Source organism: Erythrolamprus reginae, chromosome Z, assembly GCF_031021105.1.
Source record: "Erythrolamprus reginae isolate rEryReg1 chromosome Z, rEryReg1.hap1, whole genome shotgun sequence".
NCBI classification, from domain to species: domain Eukaryota; kingdom Metazoa; phylum Chordata; class Lepidosauria; order Squamata; family Dipsadidae; genus Erythrolamprus; species Erythrolamprus reginae.
Window position 1 is genome coordinate 111,196,135 of NC_091963.1, and position 25,700 is coordinate 111,221,834.

The 25,700-nt window shown below is 39.4% G+C and overlaps 1 protein-coding gene across 5 annotated transcripts in view; it reads right to left on the reverse strand.

Moving 5' to 3' along the window:
• Positions 1 to 25,700, reverse strand: part of ARHGAP23 (Rho GTPase activating protein 23) — a 252,063-nt gene that overhangs the window by 114,075 nt on the left and 112,288 nt on the right. For all 5 annotated transcript variants that reach the window (XM_070727662.1, XM_070727660.1, XM_070727659.1 and 2 more), the window contains exons 2-3: positions 23,849 to 24,028; positions 3,130 to 3,154 (exon numbers count right to left, since the gene is read on the reverse strand). In XM_070727662.1, the coding sequence (XP_070583763.1) occupies positions 3,130 to 3,154; positions 23,849 to 24,028 (205 nt within the window). The remainder of the gene's footprint in view (positions 1 to 3,129; positions 3,155 to 23,848; positions 24,029 to 25,700) is intronic.

The following is a 25,700-nucleotide window of genomic DNA, read 5'->3' on the forward strand; positions in this document are numbered from 1 at the left end:
CTGATTCAGCATGGCTCTTCTTATGTTCTTATTAGCTCCAATTCAATAGTCTCTCCCCAGTCTCTCTGTCTGGCCCTACTGTCTCCCATGCAGCCCCACCAAGCAGGACCAGGTGGCAAAGAGGTTATAGGGTAAGCTGATAAATGCTTATCCCCCTCTCCCTTCTCTCACCTCTTCATCTGTTCCCTTTTCCCTAGTAATAGCCTCGGTGGTGCAGTGGTTAGACTGCACTACTGCAAGCTACTTCTGCTGATCACTGGCTGCCAGCAGTTTGGCAGATCAAATCTCACCAGGCTCAAGGTTGATTCAGCCTTCCAAGGTCAAGGTCAGTAAAATGAGGACCCAGATGCTTTGGGGCAATATGCAGTGATACCTCGTCTTACAAACGCCTCATCATACAAACTTTTTGAGATACAAACCCGGGGTTTAAGATTTTTTTGCCTTTTCTTACAAACTATTTTCACCTTACAAACCCACTGCCGCCGCTGGGATGCCCCGCCTCTGGACTTCCGTTGCCAGCGAAGCACCCGTTTTTGCACTGCTGGGATTCCCCTGAGGCTCCCCTTGCTGGGAAACCCCACCTCTGGACTTCCGTGTTTTTGTGATGCTGCAGGGGAATCCGAGCAGCACAAAAATGGGCGCTTCACTGGCAACGGAAGTCCGGAGGTGGGATTTCCCAGTGAGGGGAGCCTCAGTGAAATTCCAGCATCGCAAAAACTCAGAGGTCCGGAGGTAGAGTTTTGAGGTCTTCGGTGTTTTTGCGATGCTGTGATTTCACTGATGCTCCCTTCGCTGGGAAACCCCACCTCCGGACTTCTGTTGCCAGTGAAGTGCTCATTTTTGTGATGCTGGGATTCCCCTGCTTGGATTCCCCTGCAGCATTGCAAAAACACAGAAGTCCAGAGGTGGGGTTTCCCATGGAGGGGAGCCTCAGGGGAATCCCAGCAGAACAAAAATGGGCACTTCAGCTGGCAAAAGGGGTGAATTTTGGGCTTGCACACATTAATCGCTTTTCCATTGATTCCTATGGGAAACATTGTTTCATCTTACAAACTTTTCACCTTACAAACCTTGTCCTGGAACCAATTAAGTTTGTAAGACAAGGTATCACTGTACTTACTCTCTGTAAACTGCTTAGAGGGGGCTGTAAAGCACTGTGAAGAGGTATATACTGTAAATCTAAATGCTATTGCTATTTCCCCATCTCCGCTGTTTCTCTTTCCCTGCTGCTGCTTCTCTGTCTTTTTCGCTGTCTCAATTTCTCTCCATCTTTTCTTCATCCCTTCTTTCTCCTTCCCTACACCACGAGTCCCCTTCCCCTTTTAATCTCCCTTTCTTCCTTAATTTCTGGTAGGTCTCTGTGTGGCAATTGGGAGCCCTGGGTCACCTGCCCCACTCAGCAGGAGTTTCAAGATTCCCCCTACTACCAAGATGATCACACCCATCAATGCTGCTCTTCCCCACCACCCAGTTGATCATGCTACATATATTTTATAGTTTCCTGACTTTGTATACAATAAAACAAACAAGCAAACAAACAGGAGGAAATATGTTGGCACAAAAATATGTACTCAGATGACACACTGATTGATTAATGATGTATGTTAAAGGGGGGGGGAGGAAATTTATTTACAAAAAAAAGAAGACTGGAGAGCGGTGAGGGAGGTGGGGACTTTGCCAACATTTTGTGGCTCTTGCTCCAGATTTAATATTCTCTGTATGGCCCTGCTTTCTTGTGGGCCTTGAAGGTTACTGCAAAAGGCTAATCTTATATCGTTCTGGATTAAAAAAATGTTTCACTGCATTGGATCAATTATAAGAGTGATGGTCTTTGCATGCATACCAAGAATTCTATTTGTGACATTACAGCAATTTTGCAAATGGAATGAGCTTAATCCATGGTTTCACTGGCCTTGTCTGGGCTCAAAAGAAAAGCAGGGCTGAGCCTGCTGATGAATTTATGGATGAAAGTTATAATGAATTTTAAGGTAGGCTGGGAAATCAAAAACATCCTGGGGGCAGCAATGGCAAAGCACTTCTGTAGTATTGCCAATAAAATTATGCATAGGCATCCATGAGATCACCAGAGGTCAAGCCTGACTCATATGAGATTTTACGTTGAAGCACAAAGAGTATGATGTACATCAATATACCTGTCTTCAGCAGGAGGGAGAAATGGAAGGGAAACAAATACTGTATTTTTGGGACTATAAGATGCACCGGTTTGTAAGACAGTTTAAGATTTCAAAAAGGTAAGTGAGAAAAATAAGTTTTTGTCTTCCTCATCCCCCAGAAGCACTATGCAGGCCTCCCAAACCTTCTGTAGACCTCGGGGCACATAGAGAGCTTGGGAAGTCTGCAGAGTACTTCTGGGGGAAGGCAAAATGCCGTTTTTGCAAAAAAACAGCGCTTTTTTTGTCGGTTTTTCGCAAAAATTGAGGCATTTTTGCTTTCCCTCATGAGCACTCTGCAGAGCTCCTAAACCCTCTGCACACCCAATTTTTTATGATAAACAGGTCCATTTTTGGCAAAAATGGGACAAGGGGCAGTGTTTGGGAGGCTAAAAATGGCTGTATTCAGTGTATAAGATGCACCAAGATTACCACCCTCTTTTGGGTGAAAACAGTGCATCTCATACTGCGAAAAATATGGTATTAAAAAAATTAATTTGAAGGCATGGGTGAATTAAAATACCCAATGTATTGCATTAAAGAATAATGTGGAAATAGGGTAAACATAAGGAAAGAAAGAGGACTAATGAAAAGAAATAATCCTTAAAAGAAGGAAAGTGCCAGTAGAATCACCCGTACAGAATCTTGCCAGTGAGGCTTGCTTTTCCTGAGCTGATGGGAAAGATAAGACACAGGGAACCGCCAATAAGAATCTGCAATGGTTATGATATCGACTGAGCACCAATCCTTCTCTGTTGCCAAACCACCATAATCAAGACTCAAAATTTTAAAATTGACTTTAGGAACAGAAGCAGCATAAAACACAAACAGGTTAAACTGACATGTAGAATTGTCCTAGGTGTACACTTCCTCCATCAACATCTTGACAGACATTAAACATTCTGTTTAGCACATTTACCTTGTCCTAAGGAATGATCTGAGAAATTCAGCAACATACCTGTTCTATTTCCATTTTCTTCTTCCTGGAAGACAGAGGGGGGGAAAGGATGTTAAGACGGACATTCTACATATACTGTACACAGATGTTCAGAGGAAGAGTCCTTTATCATTTTACTCTTTTTTTAAAAAAATTGCTCTACTGAACTTTCCTTCTCTCTCCAAAATATTTAACCTTACCTTGGACAAAACAGTAGGTAGAATTGTTTGAATAACTAATCCCAAAAGAAAAGTAACTAGTAAAGGAAAATAAAAGTTTAGAAAATAAAAATATTCTATGCACCACTAAATTATGTTGCTTGAGTCTTAGAGATACAGATAAAAAGGCATGTAGGTTTGCCTCCTATTTTTAGCTAATGTTTGATCAGATTTATAATACAATCCGATGTGTGTGCACTTAACTTAGGCATTTCCCATAGATCAAAAAATCATAAATGACACACTAAATTGAAATTATTATTCATAATTACTGATATTGCAACAATAATGCTTGTTACTACTTACATTCAATATTAATATAATAAAAAAATTCTATATAAAATTGATATTTTTAGAAATCCTGTAATTCCTTTTTTTAATCCAGAGTGAAGAACAGGTATTCTGCCATTTTGGTTATAAAATGGACACAACAATCCTAACCCAAGACAAAAGACCGGGGGTAAACTTCATGTTTTTACTGTTAATGTGTTCAGGTGATGGAGCTATTAAAGGATGGTTTGCAGACAGTGTGGCTGGGTGGGTGGGTGGGTGGGTGGATGTGTTTTGAAAACTAATTAAGGTGCGGAAAGTTTTTTTCTCAACACAAGACTAAATAAATGGTGCAAAAGCAAATTCCTGCTTTCTAAATAGAATGGCACTTCATAATATGTCTAAGTGACAGTTCCAGGAAAGGGTTATAGTTCTAATTTGTTTGTTTGTTTGTTTGTTCAGTTTCTATGGCTTCTCATCTCAGTCTATGACTCTGTTTGGCTTACAATTCAAAAAATATTGTAAAACAATTTAGGACCTTAAGAAAAGCTAACAAGATTGGGGCTATTCTAATACTCGTGCTAGTGTGCAATTCTGATATATGTATTACTGACAACAAATAATTGTTTATTGTATATGTCATTTCCACTTATATAATATTTTTGTTAATATGTGTAATATGCATCCCAATTTTTAAAAATCAATACAATAAACAAGAAACGTTTTTTTATTTAAGAACAGTGCAAAATATACAGAATGTAGTCTGTAGTAAAGATACCTATTAAATTCTGAACTGCTGTACATATTATACATGTAATACTATCATTAACATTATTGTAGAAACAAGGGAATCCAAGATACTGTACTGTGGAAGCAAAGATTAAAACCAAGAATGTCATCAGTATTGCTCACAGGTAAAACAAGAACTTTCAAATGCTGCTCTACATTGGCTCACGTCTGCATCTGTTGTATTCCAATAAGTTCACCAGGTGATGGGGTTCTTTTATTAGAACTGAGCAGCCACAAGTTCAGTTCATACTAGCCTATTACATTCCAAAACTAAATCTTATGTTCAGAAAGAATTCAAAAAATATCCTGTGCTTTAAACAATGTGTCTACATTCTACTGGGTTTGATCCAGTCTAGTCATGCTGAAATGAATGAAGCAAATTAATCTTAACTGAAAGCCAACTGATTTAGATGAATCTCCTATATTAGTCTGATTGTAATCAGATGGAACTGACACACTATATTAATAACATTTTTTTTCAGATGTACTGCACTTTTCGTTTTGCTTTAACCTCTGAAATCAGTTGAGTAATAATATATCCTTCTTTAATAGTCTTTAGTATTATCTATATTCGGCTCACTGAACGATCACTGAAAGAATGGTTGTAAGTCAAGGAATACCTACAAAATTCTAGATATATAGCTGTGAAATTGTTATCTTATTTTTAAACTGAGGATAACAGATCCCATTCATTCTTTTATATGCAATATCACATGTTCTTTTGGAACCGCATAATTTCTTTATAATTAAATTGGCTATCTAAAAATATAGTGACTGATGTAATTCTTGGAACTATTAAAGGTATTTGTAGATTTTATTGCAAAATTATTTTAAATGTGACTAACCATTAATTCATGTAGTTACCAAAGCATTTAGTGGCTTCCCTGGTTAATACTGTTGACCAGAATAAGTATGCAGTTATAGCTAAAAACAAGTTTTTGAATCATTATTATATATGTAATTTATAAGATCCGTATCAGCATTTGAACCTATCATGTAAGTCAATTATGCACATACTGATTCCTCATCTTACTTTACCTCAAAACTTCTGTAAATGAAACATTTTCAATCTATTATAAAATTATGGTCACTCTGTTATCATGTGTTCTTTTCCCCATGTTTGAGCCACAACTAACTTAGAACAAATCCTTAATTAATAGTCACTTCATCAATTATATTTGTTATTTCTCTTAAATAACATCCCATTTTCAGCTTTGATATTGCAATCTTACAAACTTTGGCCAATTTTGCTTTTAAGTTTTCAGTTAAGCTGAGCATAAAATTACATATAATTCAAACCAGCCTTAAAATAGAAGAGCTAACCACGGCATACAGATGTCATATCCAGAAAACTCAACATCATCCTGTAAAGGAAAAACTTGTTCCCAGTTCCACTCCCACTCCCCAAATCAGCAGAAAAACAATGTGCATTTACAGTGTGTACAATTAAAGCCAAAGAAAAAGAGGAAGAAAGGAAGCTACCCACCCATCACACAATGCTTTTTGAGAGAAGAGTTCAAAGTACAATGGTTTTCTTAGTACAATGTTGGATAAAAATGACAAGGAAGCAAATCTCTTTTCTGTACTGTGATCAGTTAGAAAATGACTCTGTTCCAGCTGTTACACAAAAATGTTTCTACGAAGGTTTGAATTTCCCATTAAGTTTCACTGTTATTACAAAAGGAAACTATGGTCCACATCCTGTTCCTCAACATTTAAGCCAAAAGAACATTGGCCAGGTGGGCTAAACTTCTCTGAGATGTATTGCCAACTCTGTTATTGTAGCAACAGTACTGTGCAAATAGGGCTGTATGGGGTTCTTGATGGGAAATTCAAACCTTCATAGTATCTGACTGGTTCTAATGAGGCAGAAATTGAGTTTTTGGGATGGTGACGTTGGCCAGTGATGGCGAACCTATGGCACAGGTGCCACAGGTGGCAAGCGGAGCCATATCTGCTGGCACACGAGCTATTGCCCTAGCTCTGCTGCAACGTGTATGTGTGTGCCAGCCAGTTGATTTTTGGCTCGCACAGAGGCTCTGGAGGGTGTTTTTGGCTTCCAGAGAGCCTCCAGCGGGATGCGGGAGGGTATTTTTACCCTCCCCTGGCTCAAGGGAAGCCTTTGGAGCCTGGGAAGGGCAAAACACAAGTCTATTGGGCCCACCAGAAGTTGGGAAACAGGCCATTTACAGCCTCCAGAGGGCCTCCAGGGATTGGGGGAAGCTGTTTTTGTCCTCCCCAGGCATTGAATTATGGGTGTGGGCACTCACACATGCGCGATAGCATGCATGCATGCTCTTTTGGCAACCGAGGGAAAAAAGGTTCACCATGACTGGGTTAGGCTAAGCAACAATTCTCTGCTTTGCCAGAGGATGCAGAAAACTATTGCCACCTCAACTGTATGCACTTGTTTAACATCAAATTTAATGGGAAAAGAGGGTTTTCTCTTCTCCCCACACTATGCAATGCATCATGTTTGCTTATATCACCTGTGGAAACACATTCCTTTCTGAAATCCAATTCCTTCAGGCATGGGAACCAGAGTAGCACAGAATGATTGAGGGGTATGAGTATGAGCATTCATACTTGCATCCCAAACCTTATTCCTATTTATCATTTTCTTTTCCTCCTTGATTCTTGTGGAATTTTCTCACTGCTATAAAACTTAATTCGTTGACCTTTTTTTTAAATCCATCACAGAAAACTATTAATATCCATGAAGTGTACTAGGTTTCTGTAAATATGTACATTTTTCTATAACTCAGTCTAAATATGTAAAATGGAAATCATTGCATAATCTCCCCTGGCTTACCCACCCATGTCTCTAATTTATCTGGAATTTCCTTACAACTAAAGATTTTAAACCTGTAGAGATAGAGACCAGTCATACCTGTTCTTTCTAAATATATACCAATGTATATTAATTAGCATATGGAGGCACTGTAGTGGCATTCTAGAAGTAATGGACACAGACAAACTGTCTGTTCTTATAATTACTTGAGTTTTAATGAGTTTTAAGACCGTTTAAGGAATATTTGAATGTTTTCCCAGAAATGCAAAATATGATAGTACTCTAAGGGAAAGTCCTCCATCAATTCTATCATAAATCCCTTTTTCACAACACAAAATGCTTGAAAAGAACAGAGGCAGGAAAAGCTCACAGCACTTCCAACTTTGAAGAGTATAATGAGCCTTATAAGGATAAGGCTTGTGTGGAGCACTCACTAACAAATCTGGTAAAGATTTTTTTTAATGCCTTTTAGCTCCAAAGTCTGTTTCAAAAGTTTATTGTGATCATACTGGATGCTTATGTTGATCTTAGAAAGGATGTCTCTATTACTACTAATATTTCTTTCACATTCAGACCTTTTTCATAAAGCACATTTTCAGAAAGAAACGGAAGAAAAGCAGGTAGCTCTAGTTTATAGTTTATAGTTTATTAGATTTGTATGCCGCCCCTCTCCAAAGACTCGGGGTGGCTCATAACATAATAGTGATACAATATATTACAAATCCAATAGTAGAAAATTAAATCAATTTAAAAAACATTAATAACATAATAAAATCCCTAACTATACAATCATACACATTCAACCTAATCCATCATACAGTAAGGCCTAAAGCATAATAAAAAAGGGGGGGAGGTGGTAATTATCCCCACGCCTGGCGACAAAGGTGGGTCTTCAGCATTTTATAGAAGGTGAGGAGGGCTGTTCGAATCTCTGGAGGTAGTTGATTCCAGAGGGCCGGGACCACCACAGAGAAGGCTCTTCCCCTGGGTCCCGCCAGCCGACATTGTTTGGTCGATGGGACCTGGAGAAGGCCAACACTGTGGGACCTAATTGGCCGCTGGGATTCGTGTGGCAGATTCGTCTGGTCCGATGCCATGTAGCTATTTCAAACCAGAGAATTGATAGAAAGTTAGCTGTTACTTAGCTGAAGAAGGATAAGCAAACTTTTGCCTTCATGTCTCCTACTTGTGAATTCTGGTATCATCATTAATAATTTGATTGAACAGAAGGAGATCCATCTAATTCTGCAATTTGTCTCTAACAGCATTCACCCCTGTTTGAATCACAGAAAAGAAAACCCATAAACAGAAATCTGATGCCATTTGCCAATAATATCTGTCTATACGGGAAGAACTGAGAGTGAATATAGGCATCTTAAGAGGAAGAGAAGTGATGGAGCAATACAACTCTGTAATATATTTTCCTCATCATTGCAGCTGATGCAAATCTATGGTATAGTTTTAGGATAGTGTGGCATGATGGTGGGATGGATGCAGGGGTGGGCAGCAGGCAGGACGGGGTGGAATGCAGTTCCACTGGTGGAAATGAAGCTGTGTGAATATCCCCCCCCTCCCATCCTCCTTCTCTTCCTCGGAAAGTGGCAGGGAGACCAGCACCGGCAGGAGTTGCAGGGGGCCCCATTTCCTCCCCCATCTTTTCTGAACAGCTGATCGGTACCCATTCTCCTAGCTACCCAGCCTGAGGCAGGGGGCGACTCAGGAAGGAGAGCGCGGGAAACGCAAAGCAAATTGTCACCCCAGAGAGCGACACTGGTGACGTTGTAAGTCGAGGACTTGCAACTTCACTTGAACAATGATGATCGTTCAAGTCACTTCCACCTGGTCACATGGCCGGCAAGCCACTCCTACCCAGTCACATGACCATCAAGCCACACCCACAAAATTAGCCACACCCACAATGTGGCAGTAAAAATTTTGGCTGCCCATTATTGGATGGATGAATTGCAAGTTTTGCACTGCAAAGTCTGATTTAGATAAAAAAAATCTTCAACAAAGAATCTTTAATTTGTGAAACAACACTAAGGACTCAGGGTTTCGTAATAAGAAATACAGTGGTACCTCAAGATACGAACCCCTCGTCTTACGAACAACTCGTGATCGAACCCGGGGTTCAGAAAAATTTTGCCTCTTCTTACGAACTTTTTTCGAGTTACGAACCGGCGTTCGGAGACTGCTGGGAAGCCGCGCGGCGGGTTCGGGGTTTGGGGGATGCTGGCAAGCCCCCCAGGCCAGCTGCGACCTTTTAAAACACCCGCGCCGCTTCGCAGCTGTCTCTGAAGCCAAACGCTAAAGCCGAACTTCCGCGTTCGGCTTAGGGAGACAGCTGCGAAGCGGCGCGAGTGTTTTAAAAGGTCGCAGCCGGCCTGGGGGGCTTGCCAGCACCCCCCTGAACCCGGGTTCGGGGTTCGGGGGGTGCTGGCAAGCCCCCCAGACCGGCTGTCACCTTTTAAAACAGCCGCGCGGCTTCCCAGCAGTCGCCGAAAGCCGTTTTTTTGCGGGGGTTTTTTTGGTTGCACGGATTAATTGACTTTACATTGTTTCCTATAGGAAACAATGTTTCGTCTTACGAACCTTTCGTCTTACGAACCTCCTCCTTGCACCAATTAAGTTCGTATCATGAGGTATTACTGTACCTACTTAAATAATAATATTGTGATAGTACAAGACTTGGCTTAGGCTAAAGTTCACTCTATGCCAGATTTCCAGATGTGAATAGATAATTGTCTAAAAACTAACCACTGGATCTCCTGCTTTCTTTTATACTCAAAAACATAGTGGAAGAAAATGCATACATGGCACTTCACAGTAGCATCTAGATCTGTCAAGCCAAATTACTGAAAAATTTACAGTAAAGTACAATAAAAACAAAGCGTAAGAGGCTGAAAAACCATTTCTATCCAACAGCAGTAGTTATATTGAATTCTACTCCATAGTGCAATATTAATGCAATAACGGGTTTTCAATTAAATTGCATAAAATGTAAAGCATGTGCATTTTTGTTTCATTTTTATAGCTTTCTTATATATAGCATACACTGAAGATGGCATTTAATATTGTTGCACGACAATATTATGACAATAAAGTACTACTGCTACTACTACTACTACTACTAGTAGTAGTAGTAGTAGTAGTATCCTATACTATTCAGAGGTGGATTGCTACTGGTACAGCCCACAAACCGGTAGCGGTGGGATTTGCAACCTATTACTGATCCTATCCTATCCTATTTATGATATTTCCATTCAGAATGGCAACTGAACAATTAATGTCACCACTATGATGTTGTTACTGGTATTGTTAATCTCAGGTCTGCTTTTTTTTTTTTACTAACTCTATTTGTTTCAAGGAGTTTTGTGTGCTGGTTAAGATGATAAATACAATCAAGAGCCAGAAAGGGTGGAGCACAGACAACAGAGAGAAAATATCTAGGTGTAATTCTGTTTTGTTCATACACCTTTCTCTTAGTCGTTTCCTACTTGTTTCTGGCAGCTGGTGTCTTTCGTACTTTCCATTGCAAGTGTAAGGTAACCTATCTTCCCATGGGGCACAAAGAAGCAATGAAGTCATCTTTTGGCAGTTGGCAAAAAAATCATTGGTATGAGAGACAAGGTTTCTTGCTCCCACCCTATGAATCACTTCCATCGAAACCCAGCCCCTGGATCTGGAGCCTCACCCTGCTGGTGAATCTCCACCTTACCCTAGAGATGGGAATCTTTCAAAAAGATTGCTGAAGGCTCTCTTCCTGGTTTGGTTTCTTCACTTAACCTTTTATATAATCTGGCTCCAGAGTCAAAAATCACCATACGTGAAAGAAGAAGAATGGTGGTGCTAAACAAACATGCTCAATGGAACAAGGGAAGATAGAAAAAATCTTGTAGGAATTAATCTGCTTCCATTCATTCCTGTATTACTCTTATCTTTCTCTTCTGGCATCTTCTTTATTGTTTCTAATTTTTATTATAAGCTCCACGAGGCAAGCTTTACAGGAAGGGAGCTTGTTTAGTGAATGGGCAGTGCTTTATTATATAGAAATAAATGCAAAATATCAAGAAAAAATGCTGATTTGAAAATTATTTTCAGCTTTTGGAAGAAATTTTTTTCATATTAATAATCAAAACTATCTTTCACTATATTTGGCACTCCTCCCAAAAATGTTCATTAATTCATTGATATTACTTCTCCATAATTTTTACTTGATTTCACTTATACCTCAAAAAGTGTGTCAAAAACTGGGTGCATCTTATACACCGAATGTTGCATGGGGGGGGGGAGTTGGGTGACGGCAGCCTTCCCGTAGTCAGGCGGTGGCGACTTTTCACGCGGTGTATTGGCTGGCTGCCACCATGGCCACCAAAACATGAGAAAGCTGCAGAGAAAGAGCTGGTGCCACCGCCATTCCAGCTGCTGCTACCAAACTGCACGAGAAGTAGCCACCACTGGACTACGAGAAGGCTTACCGCTGCTGACTGCCACCACCGAATTACGTAAGAAGCCGCCACCGCTGGACTAGGGAAGACTGCTGCCACTGCTGCTGCTGCTGACTGCTGAGGTTTCTGTAGTCTGGCGGTTGCGGACGATCTTCAAAAAGAGTTGAGAAACATCCAGCAACTGGAGGACAAGACAAGCTGAGCCTTCAACATTTCCACCAAAGGCGACTCTAATTCTCTCCCTACCATAACAGAAAGCAACCCTTCCCACCCTTCCCACCCAGCAGAGCTTTCAGGGACTGCTAGGTTAAGAGTCAAAACCAGGTGGGCTTCCCCGCTCATCATCTGCCAGACTCTGGCTTGCCTGCAAAAGGCAATAGAATGCTCACAGCCTAATTTCCAATTATCCTAGGGCAGTGAACCTATGGTACAAATGTCATAAGTGGCACATGGAGTCATATCAGTGGGCCTGTAAACCCAGGTCTGGCCCATATGCACATGAGACTCGAAAACAGATTGTTTTCAACCTCCAGAGGGAATGGGGAAGGGCCATTTTTTGGTCTCCCCTAGCTCCAGAGCCTTTCTAAGAGCCTGGAGAGGGCGAAAAAAGCCTTTCCCACCCGCCCGGAGGACCTTAGGGGGGAGTGGGGAAGGCCATTTTTGCCCTCCCAAGCTCCTAGAAAGGCTCTGGAGCTTGAAGAGAGCAGAAAAACGGCCCTTCCAATACAGCCGGAAGTTAGTAAATGAGCAATTTTATGCCTCCAGCGGGGTGGGGAAGGCCATTTTCACTCTTCCCAGGCTTCTAGAAAGGCTCTGAAACCTAGGGAGAGTGGAAAATAGGTGTGACATCATGTTCCAGGAGTGAGGAGGTCAGACACACATGCATGGGACCCCCCCCACATGGAATTATGAGTGTAGGCGCTCCCCCTCTTTTGGTATGCGAATCAAAAAAGGTTTGCCCTCACCGTCCTAGGATAACACAAGAAAGGTTAAAGTTACTACAAAGAACTGAACTTAATAGACTCTGTGACAGCTTCCCCAAAAATGTTGAAGGCAAAACTATTCTTGAAGACTTCAGGATTGCCTTGTTGATGATTCTTATTGTAATATTGTTATAGTTTTGTTTTTTTTATTAATCATCCTGTTGGGATGCTAGAATATTATTGTTTGGGTTGAAATGTTTATAACAGACATTTAATATCATTCCTACAGATGTTTGTGTTTATATATTTATTATGGATGTTTTATCATTTATATTTTTGTGTTGTACAATAAATATTTGAAATCCTTGCTGGTAAGCCACCCTAACTCTGAATGGAGATGCCAACATATAAATACATATAGTACATACCAGTGGTCTGATTTACCATATGTTCTCATTTACCACAGCATTATCTTTATTTTTTATCTTTATTTTTATATCTAATTAGCCTTGCTTGTCCTCATCTCCAAATAAGATTCCATCAGCATATCCTTACTCTGTTTGTGCCTTCACCCACAAGAGCTCTTCCTCAAACTTGTTTTCCCCAGAGTTTCAGCCATCTAGTTAGCTGTCTTTCTTTTCTCTTTTACCAGGGTTGCTGTTTTTCCTTTGAGGTCCTCAGCTGTTTCCAGGACTGGCCAAACTTTCCCAGTACAACAAAAAAATAACTTTTAGATCACTCAAAAGTTTCAGAACTCCTATCACAAAGAAAGAACTTTGGATAGAGATTTTATTCTTGGGCGGAAAAAAGGGGCCAACAGAGATCAGAGCCAACTTTTGGTTGGCTCTGTCTAAAGAGGGGAGGGGTTAGAGAGAAGAGGGGTAGCCTTTTGTCCAAACCATGGAACACAACAGTCAATCTTTTGTACAGATGGAGCTGACACTGCAGAAATGAGGCAGACAGGGAGTGGTTTAACACATCCCAAACCCATCTCTTTTCCTGCCACCTCCAATGCCTTTGAACTTATCTGGCAAAGGACCATTTTTCTCTTTCTGAAATGACAAAAGAAAAAGAAGAAGAAAAAGAGGGGGTAAATTCTTTGGTCTGTATGGGTTGGAACATGGAAAGCTGGCTCCGCACATCAGATATTATATCTGAGCAGAACAGGACATTCAGAAGCAGTTGTTTTTAGCCATTTAGAAACAGATTCAGAAAGTGTGGAATTACATGGCAAGAGAAATAGAGAAAAGGCTTATAACTTTCAAAAATGGAAGTACTTCGGCACCCAATCTAGTAATTGCAGAGTCCTCGGAGAGGGGCGGCATATAAATCCAATAAATAAATTCAAAGAACACCGAATAACAATAATAAAGATCTTGTGGTCTAACCAAAAACTAAAGGTCTTTTTTAAAATTAAGTAATGACATGCATATATATCTGAAATCATAATGTGTTTTCTAATATTATGCATACATTAAAAAATTAAAATTGCTCGAGGTTTGTATCATATAAGGTAATCCTCGACTTACATTTAGTCACTTGGAGACCTTTTGAAGTTTTACAATAGATCCTGAAAAGGCTTTTTGGATTTGAAGCGCTGATGTGTGGGGCCTCTCCCCTCATAGTGACATGAATGCATGTTGGGTGATTAGCAACTGGGCAGCAGTCATGGCCATTGGAAAAAGTAAACAATGGGTTTGCCTAACAATCGTGGCATTCTCTTAACAACAATGGCATTCTAATAATGGCATTTAATCCATCATTCTAATAATGGCATTTATATTAATTGGATTTCAGATGTTTTGTTGTATTCTTTGATATGTTGTGAACCGCCCCGAGTCCATGGAAAGGGGCAGCATACAAATCCAATAAGTAAGTAAGTAAGTAAGTAAGTAAGTAAGTAAGTAAGTAAGTAAGTAAGTAAATATTCTTTACAACTGCTGTATTTGCTTAACAACTGCTGCAAAAAAAGCTCATAAAATCAAGTGTAGTCATGTAGGGAAATGCTTTACTGTGATAATAACTTCGGACCAAAATTTCAAAAACATTGCTAATAAAAAATCATCTTTGCCAAAAAAGGCTATATAAACGGCACATTATTTGTATCAAAACTCATTTCTACTTTGTGAGGGTAAAGGTTTACTCTCTCCAGTCAATTCTAAGGAGCAGTGCTCTTCTCTGTTTCTTAACCAAGTGATTGTCCAAAGATATTTCTGTGGTCATGTGGTGAACATGAATATACAGTATATCAAAACACATAACCTTCCCACAAAGTGATATTTATTTATCTACTTGCATTTGCATGCTTTCAATCTGCTAGATGAGTAGGAGCTAGGACAAATAATGGGACCTCACCCATTGAACAGAGTTCTGGTCTTGAACCCCAGGCTCTCTGTCTTGACAAGCTCAGCATCTTTAACTGCTTATCCACTGCACCTTCCTTACTACTGTATACAGAAGAGCAATAAAGAGACAAGAAGCAGTAAAATAGTATCTCGCAATTCAAGTAGTACTGAAAAATACTGCTCAAAAAAATAAAGGGAACACTTAAATAACAGAATATGAATATTCTGGAAGCAACACCGATTGACAATTTCCTGTTGTTGTTGGCATATTCAACTTTGTACAGAACATTCAATGAGAATATTTCATTCATTCATGTCTAGAATGTGTTATTTGAGTGTTCCCTTTATTTTTTTGAGCAGTGTATTTAGTTGAGTCTTGAGAAAGGACATAGACTCTGTAAGAGAATGTCAGAATGATCTTAGGGAAAGAGAGGAGAACATACTGCAGAGGAAACAATTAGACAAATCAGGTAGGAACCTGCAGTCACCTAATAATGGTCAGAGACAGAAACTTCGGAAAAAGGCAAGCTAATGGCTCAAATGGCTAAGAGGGAGCATGAAGTTTGTATTTTCAGATTTGTGAACTTTTGTTATTGCAGCCTTAAACTAAGTAGGATTAGTTTATCTTATTATATTTCCTATCTGATTTATCTGAGAGAGTTAAGAATCCTCCACTAGTTACTGACATGGAAAATAACTCTTTCATAATGATCCATAACGATTTAGTAAAGTGAAATGTAAAATCTCTGAGTTGCAACCACTGAACAAAGAGATGAAGATGGTAAGTACTCAGTACAGAAGAGTTAAGGAAAACTCTACCCAGATCCTGAAATTGCTTTCATCAACCATATTTAAAAAATGAACATTTTTTTATCCTCATTCTGAAAAGTGATAGTCTACTTAACGTATCTTCCTGGACAGCAGTGGGTTGCTCCTGGTTTGGCCTGGTTCTGTAAACCAATAGTGCCAGCACTGGGTAGCTTCATCCAACAGCTCAGGACGCTTCTGCGTGTATGCAGAAGCATCATACACACATGCGAGAGCACACGTGAACTAGTAGCAACGGGTTTTAGAACCCACTTATTATTATTATTATTATTATTATTATTATTATTATTATTATTAATTGGATTTGTATGCCGCCCCTCTCCGTAGACTCGGGGTGGCTAACAACAGTGGTAAAAACAACATACGACAATCCAATACTAAAAACAGCTAAAAACCCTTATTTTAAAAACCAATCATACATACATACAAACATACCATACATAAATTGTAGAAGCCTAGGGGGAAAGTTCTATTACTGGACTACATGGGGTGTAGAAATAAGGACTGAAGATTGCCATCATTCTCCTTACTTGGATCTTGGATCTGAGAAAGAACTCACAAGGAAGTGCACTACTTTATATGAATTAAAATTCATTGTGAAGAGGAAAAACACTATTGGGTCTAAAAGACTGTGACTGGAATCCTGCACTGGAAAGCCTAAGCTTACCCTAGTCCTTATGGTGATTTTGGTGCCCTAGGGTTAGGTCTGTGGGTTGTTCCATGAAGATGCTTTTTTTTTAATTAGGGTGCTAGTCACAATATGATTACAATAATACTGATAGCAATATTGGATGAGATGTTCAACTTAGTATGAAGCAGGCACCAATTTGAAGAAAAGTATGTACTGTATGTGGGGAAAGGGTTCTCCTACAACATTGTTTTAAGTTGGCAAAAAGTTAAATTAGCTATATAAGTATAACACAACTTTCTAAACTACATAGCAAGAAATTAACTTCTCCTCCTTCATTGGTGCATTATTTAAAACATCCAATTCCATGTTGCAAAAAAGATACGTTGGTAGATCTTCTGTTGGAAATCATACCTCTTTTGCATTGCATTTTGCTAACAAAGTTGCTCAAAACTCCAAAGGTGTTGAATTTTCACAGATAGCATCATATTGTCATCTTAATCAGCACTTCTTTTGATCTGACAAAGCAACAACAAACTACCATAGTGACAACAAGTCCCTATGCAGACCAGAATCATAAGTAACCAATGCCTCACTTTGGGAAGAATTATTGTGAACAGCTTTCAAAGAGTTGTGATGTGCTGCCTCCTTAAGAAATCCTCTAACTATTGGCCATATGTAACTATTGCCAAAACTCCAAGCTTTCCCCTTTGGTGTTGCTGAAAGCATAGTGAGTTATAGAGTGTTCTAAATCAATGTTTCTTAATTTTTTTTCTCTCAGGGTCCTTTTCCACTTTTAAAAATAAGAAGGATTCTAAAAGGGCTTTTGCTTGCATGGGTTATATTTATCAATATTTGCATATTAAAATTAAAATTGTTGCATTCACTGGTGCTATTGTTTCTCATGATTGTTTAAATGGGATTATAATATTGCAAATAATTTTAATTTCACAGTCTCCTAAGAGTGTCCTGGATCTCCAAGGTCATAGCACCACATTTTAAGAAACATATTCCAATCGAGGAAATTAATTTAGAAATATTTAAAAGAAAACAATTATCTAGACTCTGGATAAGTCTGGGATGAAAATGGTATTCATTTTGCTAGTAGATAACCATTGTTAGGAACTAAATAGATGACGTGTGCCACTTTTGTTGTGAGGATTGGGCTTTAGAAACATAGAAACATAGAAGTCTGACGGCAGAAAAAGACCTCCTGGTCCATCTAGTCTGCCCTTATACTATTTTCTGTATTTTATCTTAGGATGGATATATGTTTATCCCAGGCATGTTTAAATTCAGTTACTGTGGATTTATCTACCACGTCTGCTTTAAGTTTGTTCCAAGGATCTACTACTCTTTCAGTAAAATAATATTTTCTCATGTTGCTTTTGATCTTTCCCCCAACTAACTTCAGATTGTGTCCCCTTGTTCTTGTGTTCACTTTCCTTTTAAAAACACTTCCCTCCTGGACCTTATTTAACCCTTTAATATATTTAAATGTTTCGATAATGTCCCCCCTTTTCCTTCTGTCCTCCAGACTATACAGATTGAGTTCATTAAGTCTTTCCTGATACGTTTTATACTTAAGACCTTCCACCATTCTTGTAGCCCGTCTTTGGATCCATTCAATTTTGTCAATATCTTTTTGTAGGTGAGGTCTCCAGAACTGAACACAGTATTCCAAATGTGGTCTCACCAGCATTCTATATAGCGGGATCATAATCTCCCTCTTCTTGCTTGTTATACCTCTAGCTATGCAGCCAAGCATCCTACTTGCTTTCCCTACCGCCTGACTGCACTGTTCACCCATTTTGAGACTGTCAGAAATCACTACCCCTAAATCCTTTTCTTCTGAAGTATTTGCTAAAACAGAACTGCCAATAAAAATACTGTACTCAGATTGAGGATTCCTTTTCCCCAAGTGCATTATTTTACATTTGGAAACATTAAACTGCAGTTTCCATTGCTTTGACCATTTATCTAGTAAAGCTAAATCATTTACTATATTACAGACGCCTCCAGGAATATCAACCCTATTGCACACTTTAGAGTCATCAGCAAATAGGCAAACCTTCCCTACCAAACATTCCCCTATGTCACTCACAAACATATTAAAAAGAATAGGACCCAGAACAGACCCTTGTGGCACACCGCTTGTAACCTGACTCTGTTCAGAATACTCGCCGTTAACAATAACTCTCTGATGTCTACGCTTCAGCCAGCTGCAAATCCATTGAACTATCCAGGGATGAAGTCCAATCTTCACTAATTTATCTATCAGCTCTTTATGTGGAACCGTATCAAAGGCTTTGCTGAAGTCCAGGTAGGCAATATCCACGGCACCACCTTCATCCAACACCTTTGTGACATAGTCAAAGAAATCAATGAGATTAGTCTGACATGATTTGCCTTCAGTAAAGCCATGCTGATTTGGGTCCAATAAGTTATTGTTTTTAGGTGCTGATTTATCCTCTTTTTGAGTAGAGTCTCCATCATTTTAACTAACACTGATGTCAAGCTAACTGGCCTGTAGTTACCAGCTTCTTCTCTACTGCCCTTCTTGTGGATAGGCACAACACTGGCTTTGTTTTTATTATTGGTTTACTGTGTTGTTTTATGTGGATTTCAAGTCCCTTGATATTGACACCACCTCCTGGGGAAACCCTGGCAGAAGATCAACCAGCATGCTGCTGATCAAACAAAGCTGCCAGACATCTGAGGCCAGAAGAACATCCATAGCAGAAGAGAAGCGAGCACTCTGCAAAGCCAGAGCTGCAAATGCTGCAAGAATGGTGCCCACACATGTCCGCCCAACATGTGGCAGAACATTTCGTGCCCGTATAGGCCTTACCGACCACCTGCGGACACATCGTGTACAACTCATAATCCATTAGATGTCAAGGTCCTCTTCGAACACGATGGACGAATATCATCATCATCATTCATGTGGATGCATTGCTGTTTACTGATGCTGCTGTATGAAGTAATAAAGATCTGATTTGATAAGATATGCTGTTTACTGATGACATACCAAATGTGTGATCAATTAAATAAATTAACTTTAATGTCCTTCAATACCATTGATTCTGGTATCTGAAGACTATAAGAGTTGACCATGACAGATCTTTTACCAAGTGATGCAGAAAGTATGGTTTAAGTCCAAAACAAACAAAAACTGTATATAAGTGTCTCAGACAGACATCATATTCATCAGGCTCAGCGCAATCAGACTTGAAAGCTTGTTATTATAGCAATCTCAATAAAAGTCTTAGTCTTCCGATTTGTGGTTTGGTCTAACTTGTAGAATGTTGTTACCTTTTTAGCAAAGTGCTTTCGAACTGCTGATTGGCAGGAGCTGGGACAAGAACAAGATCTCACCCAGTTCCCTGGTACTCAGAAATCAAACCTGTCCAGCTGACAGCTTTTTAACCACTGAACCATCATGCTGCTCAATAAATATGGGTACCACTTCAGTGAGAAAGTAATAGCATTCCATAACATCATGCTGACCACAGGATCACAGAACAGTATTCAAACAGTCCTGCTCAATGGGCTTTAAATGGAGATAAACACTGCCCTCTAAAATCGGGTATGGCTAGTGGAGTAAAATCCACAGAAACCCATTTATCTTTTTACCTATTTGGTGGTGACTGACACACTATTCTGGATTGGGCAGTTTTATAATGATTCTACTCCTTTCTCGGAAGGTGTTTGTGGAAGAGAGAAGGCTAATCCAGAGGTCTTCTCTAACTCAGTAGCCTTCTCTAACTAAGAGAAAACTAACTATATGCTGAGAGTTATTTACTGGTTGCCTGTAAGTTTTCAAATGCGTTTGAAAGTCCTTTTTAAAATCTATATATTTATATGGTTAAGCGCAAAGATATTACCAAGAGAAACTTCACCAATTTGAATAGGTTGCTATTCTAATCAAACTTTAGATTGCCAAAATGAAGCCACTTTCTTGACTGTGTCATTGTCCAAAATGTACCAACAAGGACTTAGTTTTAGTCAAATGATCCAACTAATTGATATATTTCATGAAAAAAATGCTGCTGACCCCTTCATGTCATGAGGACAATATTATTACTTGAATGAATTTGTTACTCCGGTTATTTTAATGAAGATGTTAATTAATTTTACAAGTTATTATTGTGTCCTATGGTTTCTTATATTTTTGTGCCTTAGCCATAACTCTTAGAAATTGCCTGAAGTTCCTACAGGTTTTTTGGCAAGGTTTTTTTAAGAAATGGTTTGCTATTACCTAGGAAAGGCTGAGAGACAGTGACTGGTCCAAGGCTACCCAGCTGGCTTTGCCCTGAAGGATGGACTAATACCCAATCCAAATGTTTGATTTTTTATACCATTGCCACACACTATAGTAATAAAATAAATCAATGTCACTTAGTTATGTTTAGGATAAATGCATGATTATTTCATTTTTTAAAATTTATATATATGTGTTTATACATTCAACTTTCAAAATCCACTTTAGATGAGCTGAATGCAACTTAGAATAATATGCTAAGCTTTAACTATGGATATCATCATTGCTTGGATATTCCAAAAAGCCAATGCTATAAAGATATGATTTATTCGATAATTTTTCAAATCAATTCAGAATATAACCAAAAGACTACCATTCTATCTTTCTTCTTTCTGCTACATGCCATTTGTCTAGGGAGGTGAAGAGATGCAGAGAACCAAAATGGTCAATAGAATAGACCTGAATGACCAACAAAATGGAATTTGATCAGTGCACATGAGCTCATTCAATTATTAATATTTAGTTAGTTGCAAATGTAGTTAATTCAGGACAATTCAGCCAGAACTGGACATGAATTTCCATTCTACTCATGCTCTAGTCACTTCCCATCTTGACTATTCAATGCGTTCTTCATGAGGCTGTCCTTGACGGAAGCTCCAATTGGTGCAAAATGCAATAGCCCGCAGGGTTCTGTGCAGACCTTGATGTGTACATGTATCATCTCTCCTGTGGGAGCTGCATTAGTTGCTGATTTGCTTCCAGGTACAATTCAAGGAGCTGGTTGTTACCCTTCATGGCTTGGGACCCAGTTATCTGAGGGACTGTCTCTTCCCAGTCACATCTACCTGACCCACCAGAGTGGGGAGGCAAAGAATGTGCAATCCCCTAGAGAGATACATGAGGTAGGACCCAGAAGGGCCTTCTTCATGGTGGCTCTCTCTCTCTGGAATATCATTCCCCCAGAGCTTAGAGTGGGCCCCAACACTCTTCTGGAAGGCGTTGAAGACCTGGTTCTGGGAAATGCAGAGCAGGATGGAGCTCAGTAAATGGCAGATGTGTTGTTGCCATGGTGGGGAGTTATTTTATGATATTATTTATTAATTTATTATATGATTATTCTCCTTTATTAGTTTTATTGTTTTATATTTGAGGTTTTTATATTCTTGTAAGTTGCCTTGAGTCGCCAGGCAGCAATGTAAACTTCCTAAACTAAAAATAAAATAAATAAATAACAACATAAAAATAGCTTTCTGATTTTGTTGCAGGATGAGATGGCAGGTCAGGTGTAAAGAATTCACACATCTGTACCTGCCTTCTCTGGCATCATGATCTCAATTATGTTGAAGTATACCTTCCAGAATTCAAGTTATTTTGTCTAATAGGGACACTATGTTTAGTGAAATTATAATCAATATGTCTGGAAGGTAATGAGGCTACTACTGTATACTAGCAGAATATAATTCTATAATTTTAAAAAATAAGAAACTTGTTTATGCTTGAAAAGAACAACAAAAAAGGAACAGACATGTTTGATTCCTGAGATACTAATAAGCAATTAGATATATTCATCAGCTAAAATAGGTTTGGGGAGAAATATAGAAGCCAATAAACTTTCCTGAAAAGAAGAGTAGTAGTGATGGGCAAACCCAATGGTGTTCGGGTTCGGCAACTTCGGACGAACTTTATGCAAAATTCAGCCGAACCCGAACCGAACCCAAACGGGGAATCCCTCCCACGAAGAGATTCCAGGGGCGGAGCTTTGACGTCACCGGCAGGTTGCTAAGGACGCCAAGGTGATCACTTCCTGGATTCCATGGAATCCAGGAAGTGATAACCTTGGCATCCTTAGCAACCTGCCGGTGACATCAAAGCTCCGAATGCCAAACACAACCTCAAACTTTGCCCGAAGTTTGAAAAAAATTCATGTTCGTGTTCAGCATACCGAACACTGCAAAATTCAGTACGGACCCGAATTGTGCAGGTTCGGTTCGCACATCACTAAAGAGGAGGAAAAAAATACTGGTTGATGTACAAGAAATGGGGGAAAAGCAGTTAAGTTTGTCAACAGTTAGGTTTGCTTTGGGCACTTCAGTGTTAATCTGTGGAATTAGCAACATGGACACATGGTATTCATCCAAGTGCTAATGAAATCTGAAAGGATCAAAGAGAATTTTTTAAAAAGCCTGCTGCACGAATCCCAGCGACCGATTAGGTCCCACAGAGTGGGCCTTCTCCGGGTCCCGTCAACTAAACAATGTTGGTTGGCGGGCCCCAGGGGAAGAGCCTTCTCTGTGGCGGCACCGGCTCTCTGGAACCAACTCCCCCCAGAGATTAGAACTGCCCCTACTCTTCCTGCCTTCCGTAAACTCCTTAAAACCCACCTCTGCCGTCAGGCATGGGGGAATTGAAACACCTCCCCCGGGCATGTTCAATTTTATACATGGTATGCTTGTGTGTGTGTCTGTTAGTATATGGGGTTCTTTTAAATCTTTAAATATTTTAAAGTTATTTGGATTATTTATGATTTGTTCTATCTTGTGAGCCGCCCCGAGTCTTCGGAGAGGGGCGGCATACAAATCTAAATAAATAAATAAATAATAAGTAAGTAAGTAAGTAAGTAAGTAAGTAAGTAAGTAAGTAAGTAAGTAAGACAAAATCAAAGAACAAAATCACCACATGTAATTCATTCGTGAAAGATAAAAAGTTCCTTATTTGTAGGTGAATGCTGTAGTTCATTGGTTAGTGAGCATGTCATGTAGTTGCAAATGTAGATAATTTGGGACAATTTCAGACTGAATATAAATGATAACATAACATGCAGAAGAGACTCCTGCCAGAAATTATGTTTGTGAGCTAGATAAGCCGATGATCCAATTCTTCTTTCCTTCATACATAAAGGGAGGGGGAGAAATTAGGTCTGATAATCAATTAATTATTTTTAGTATAAAATATAGCTTTACTTATGCAAACAAAAGTTGGCCAACAGAAGCAGGGTCTCCAATATCATATCAGCGACACATCTTGAGTTGAGTATCCCCATAATATTTACATGTAACCTACCTTTCTTTTATGATGCAACTCAGAAGCAGGTTCCAATTCTCTGAGCATACAAGACCTGCTTTGATTAAGCAAGTTGGTATACCAGGTACCTCCACGAACATCTTCTGACATAGTGTGTGATAAGTACACAACTCCCAAATTACTGCATGTATTTTACAAATTCAGAAGCACATTACCTTCACGTTGGTGTGTACAGCTGATTCTGGGGGATAGACAATGAAATGCCGGAGAGTGAAGCCATAACCGCCCTGAAGGTTCTTGTGCAGCACCACTGTCTTTGGCCCCACCCAGGGAAAGGACTCCACGGGGGGCGCATTGGCATTTGAGGCTGTCCCATCTCTCTGGACCAGTTTTGGCTGTTGTTAAAAACAAAGAGAGAAAAATGATCACTATTAAAGTTCCAAGAGATATCAAGAGAAAGATAAAATCATGCCTTCATCTATGTAAATATTGAACACAGCTTTTAGGTTATTAAAACAGACTAGACTAGGCTAGAAGCACTTTTCCAAAGATGGGATGAGAGGGAAACGGTGTTTTTAAAGGCCTTGGCAGCAGATACTCCTGGAACACATCCAGCTCCTCTATTCTCCTGGCTTCAATGGCTTCTTCTTCCTAATAGAAACTCTTTTCTTTTGTGGACCAAGAGCTCTAGGTTGGAGAGACAGACTTCAACTTTTCCCAATGAATCCAGCTTGTTGTAAGAGGAATATTATCAATCCTTCATCCTGTTATAAAGTTGTGGATTTTTTCTATTCAATATATCATTTTTCCAGAGTTTATCAAGTTGGAGAAAAGTAAGATTAAGAGTGAAATAATTAATGTTTTGTAAAGGAAGGGAGGGAGGGAGGGAGGGAGGGAGGGAGGGAGGGAGGGAAGGAAGGAAGGAAGGAAGGAAGGAAGGAAGGAAGGAAGGAAGGAAGGAAGGAAGGAAGGAAGGAAGGAAGGAAGTTTATTAGATTTCTATGCCGCCCTTCTCAACTCACTCAGGGTGGCTTACAACAGAAATATATACATATATCTCATAGAATTGTTTGTGGAATAAAATAAAATAATTTCCAATTATACCTTCCAGAACTTTTTCATAGTAGAACTTTATTTATGTTACCCATGGATTGGTTCAATATCTAAATGATTGCGTGGTAAAATATCCATTCTGCAATAAATCAAATAATTTCCACCCCGAAACCACTATGGCCAGACTTGTATAAGAATGACTTCCTTGCCTCTGTCTTAGTATCTTCTCCCTCAGTTTTTCAAACTGCACTGCTACATTATCATCGGCAGAGTAGCCTTTTGATACTGAACAACTACCAGTCAGTTTTCTTTTACATCACCAAGAAGAAAAATCAGTATAAATTAAGGATAAAGGAAGATGGGGGGGGGGGGGGGAGAGTTGCTGCTTGGATTCTGATTTTGCATGAAGAAGTACCCTAATGCCACTAATAATTTTCCCCAGTGTCAATTTCCACTCCAATCCTAAGTATAACATTATCCCTTCACAATTTGTTCAAGTCAAATGTAATTGTAAGCAGTAGCAAGATAGAATCATGGCCTAATCTATCTCTTATACAATTATTATTGGTTTCTAACCTCTGAAGAGTTTTTGGAAACTTCAGATCATGCAGAATGCGGCTGCGCGAGCAGTCATGGGTCGTCCAAGATCCACCCATGTTTCGTCAAAACTCCGCGGCCTGCACTGGTTGCCGATTAGTTTCCAGACACAATTCAAAGTGTTGGTGATGACCTACAAGGCCCTACATGGCATTGGACCAGAATACCTACAGGACCGCCTTCTGCCGCACAAATCCCAGAGGCCAATTAGGTTCCACAGAGTTGTTGTTGTTGTTGTTGTTGTTATTATTATTATTATTATTATTATTAATTAGATTTGTATACCGCCCCTCTCCGTAGACTTGGGGCAGCTCACAACAATAATAAAACAATGTACAGTGATACCTCGTCTTACGAACCTTTCGTCATACAAACTTTTCAAGATACGAACCCGGGGTTTAAGATTTCTTTGCCTTT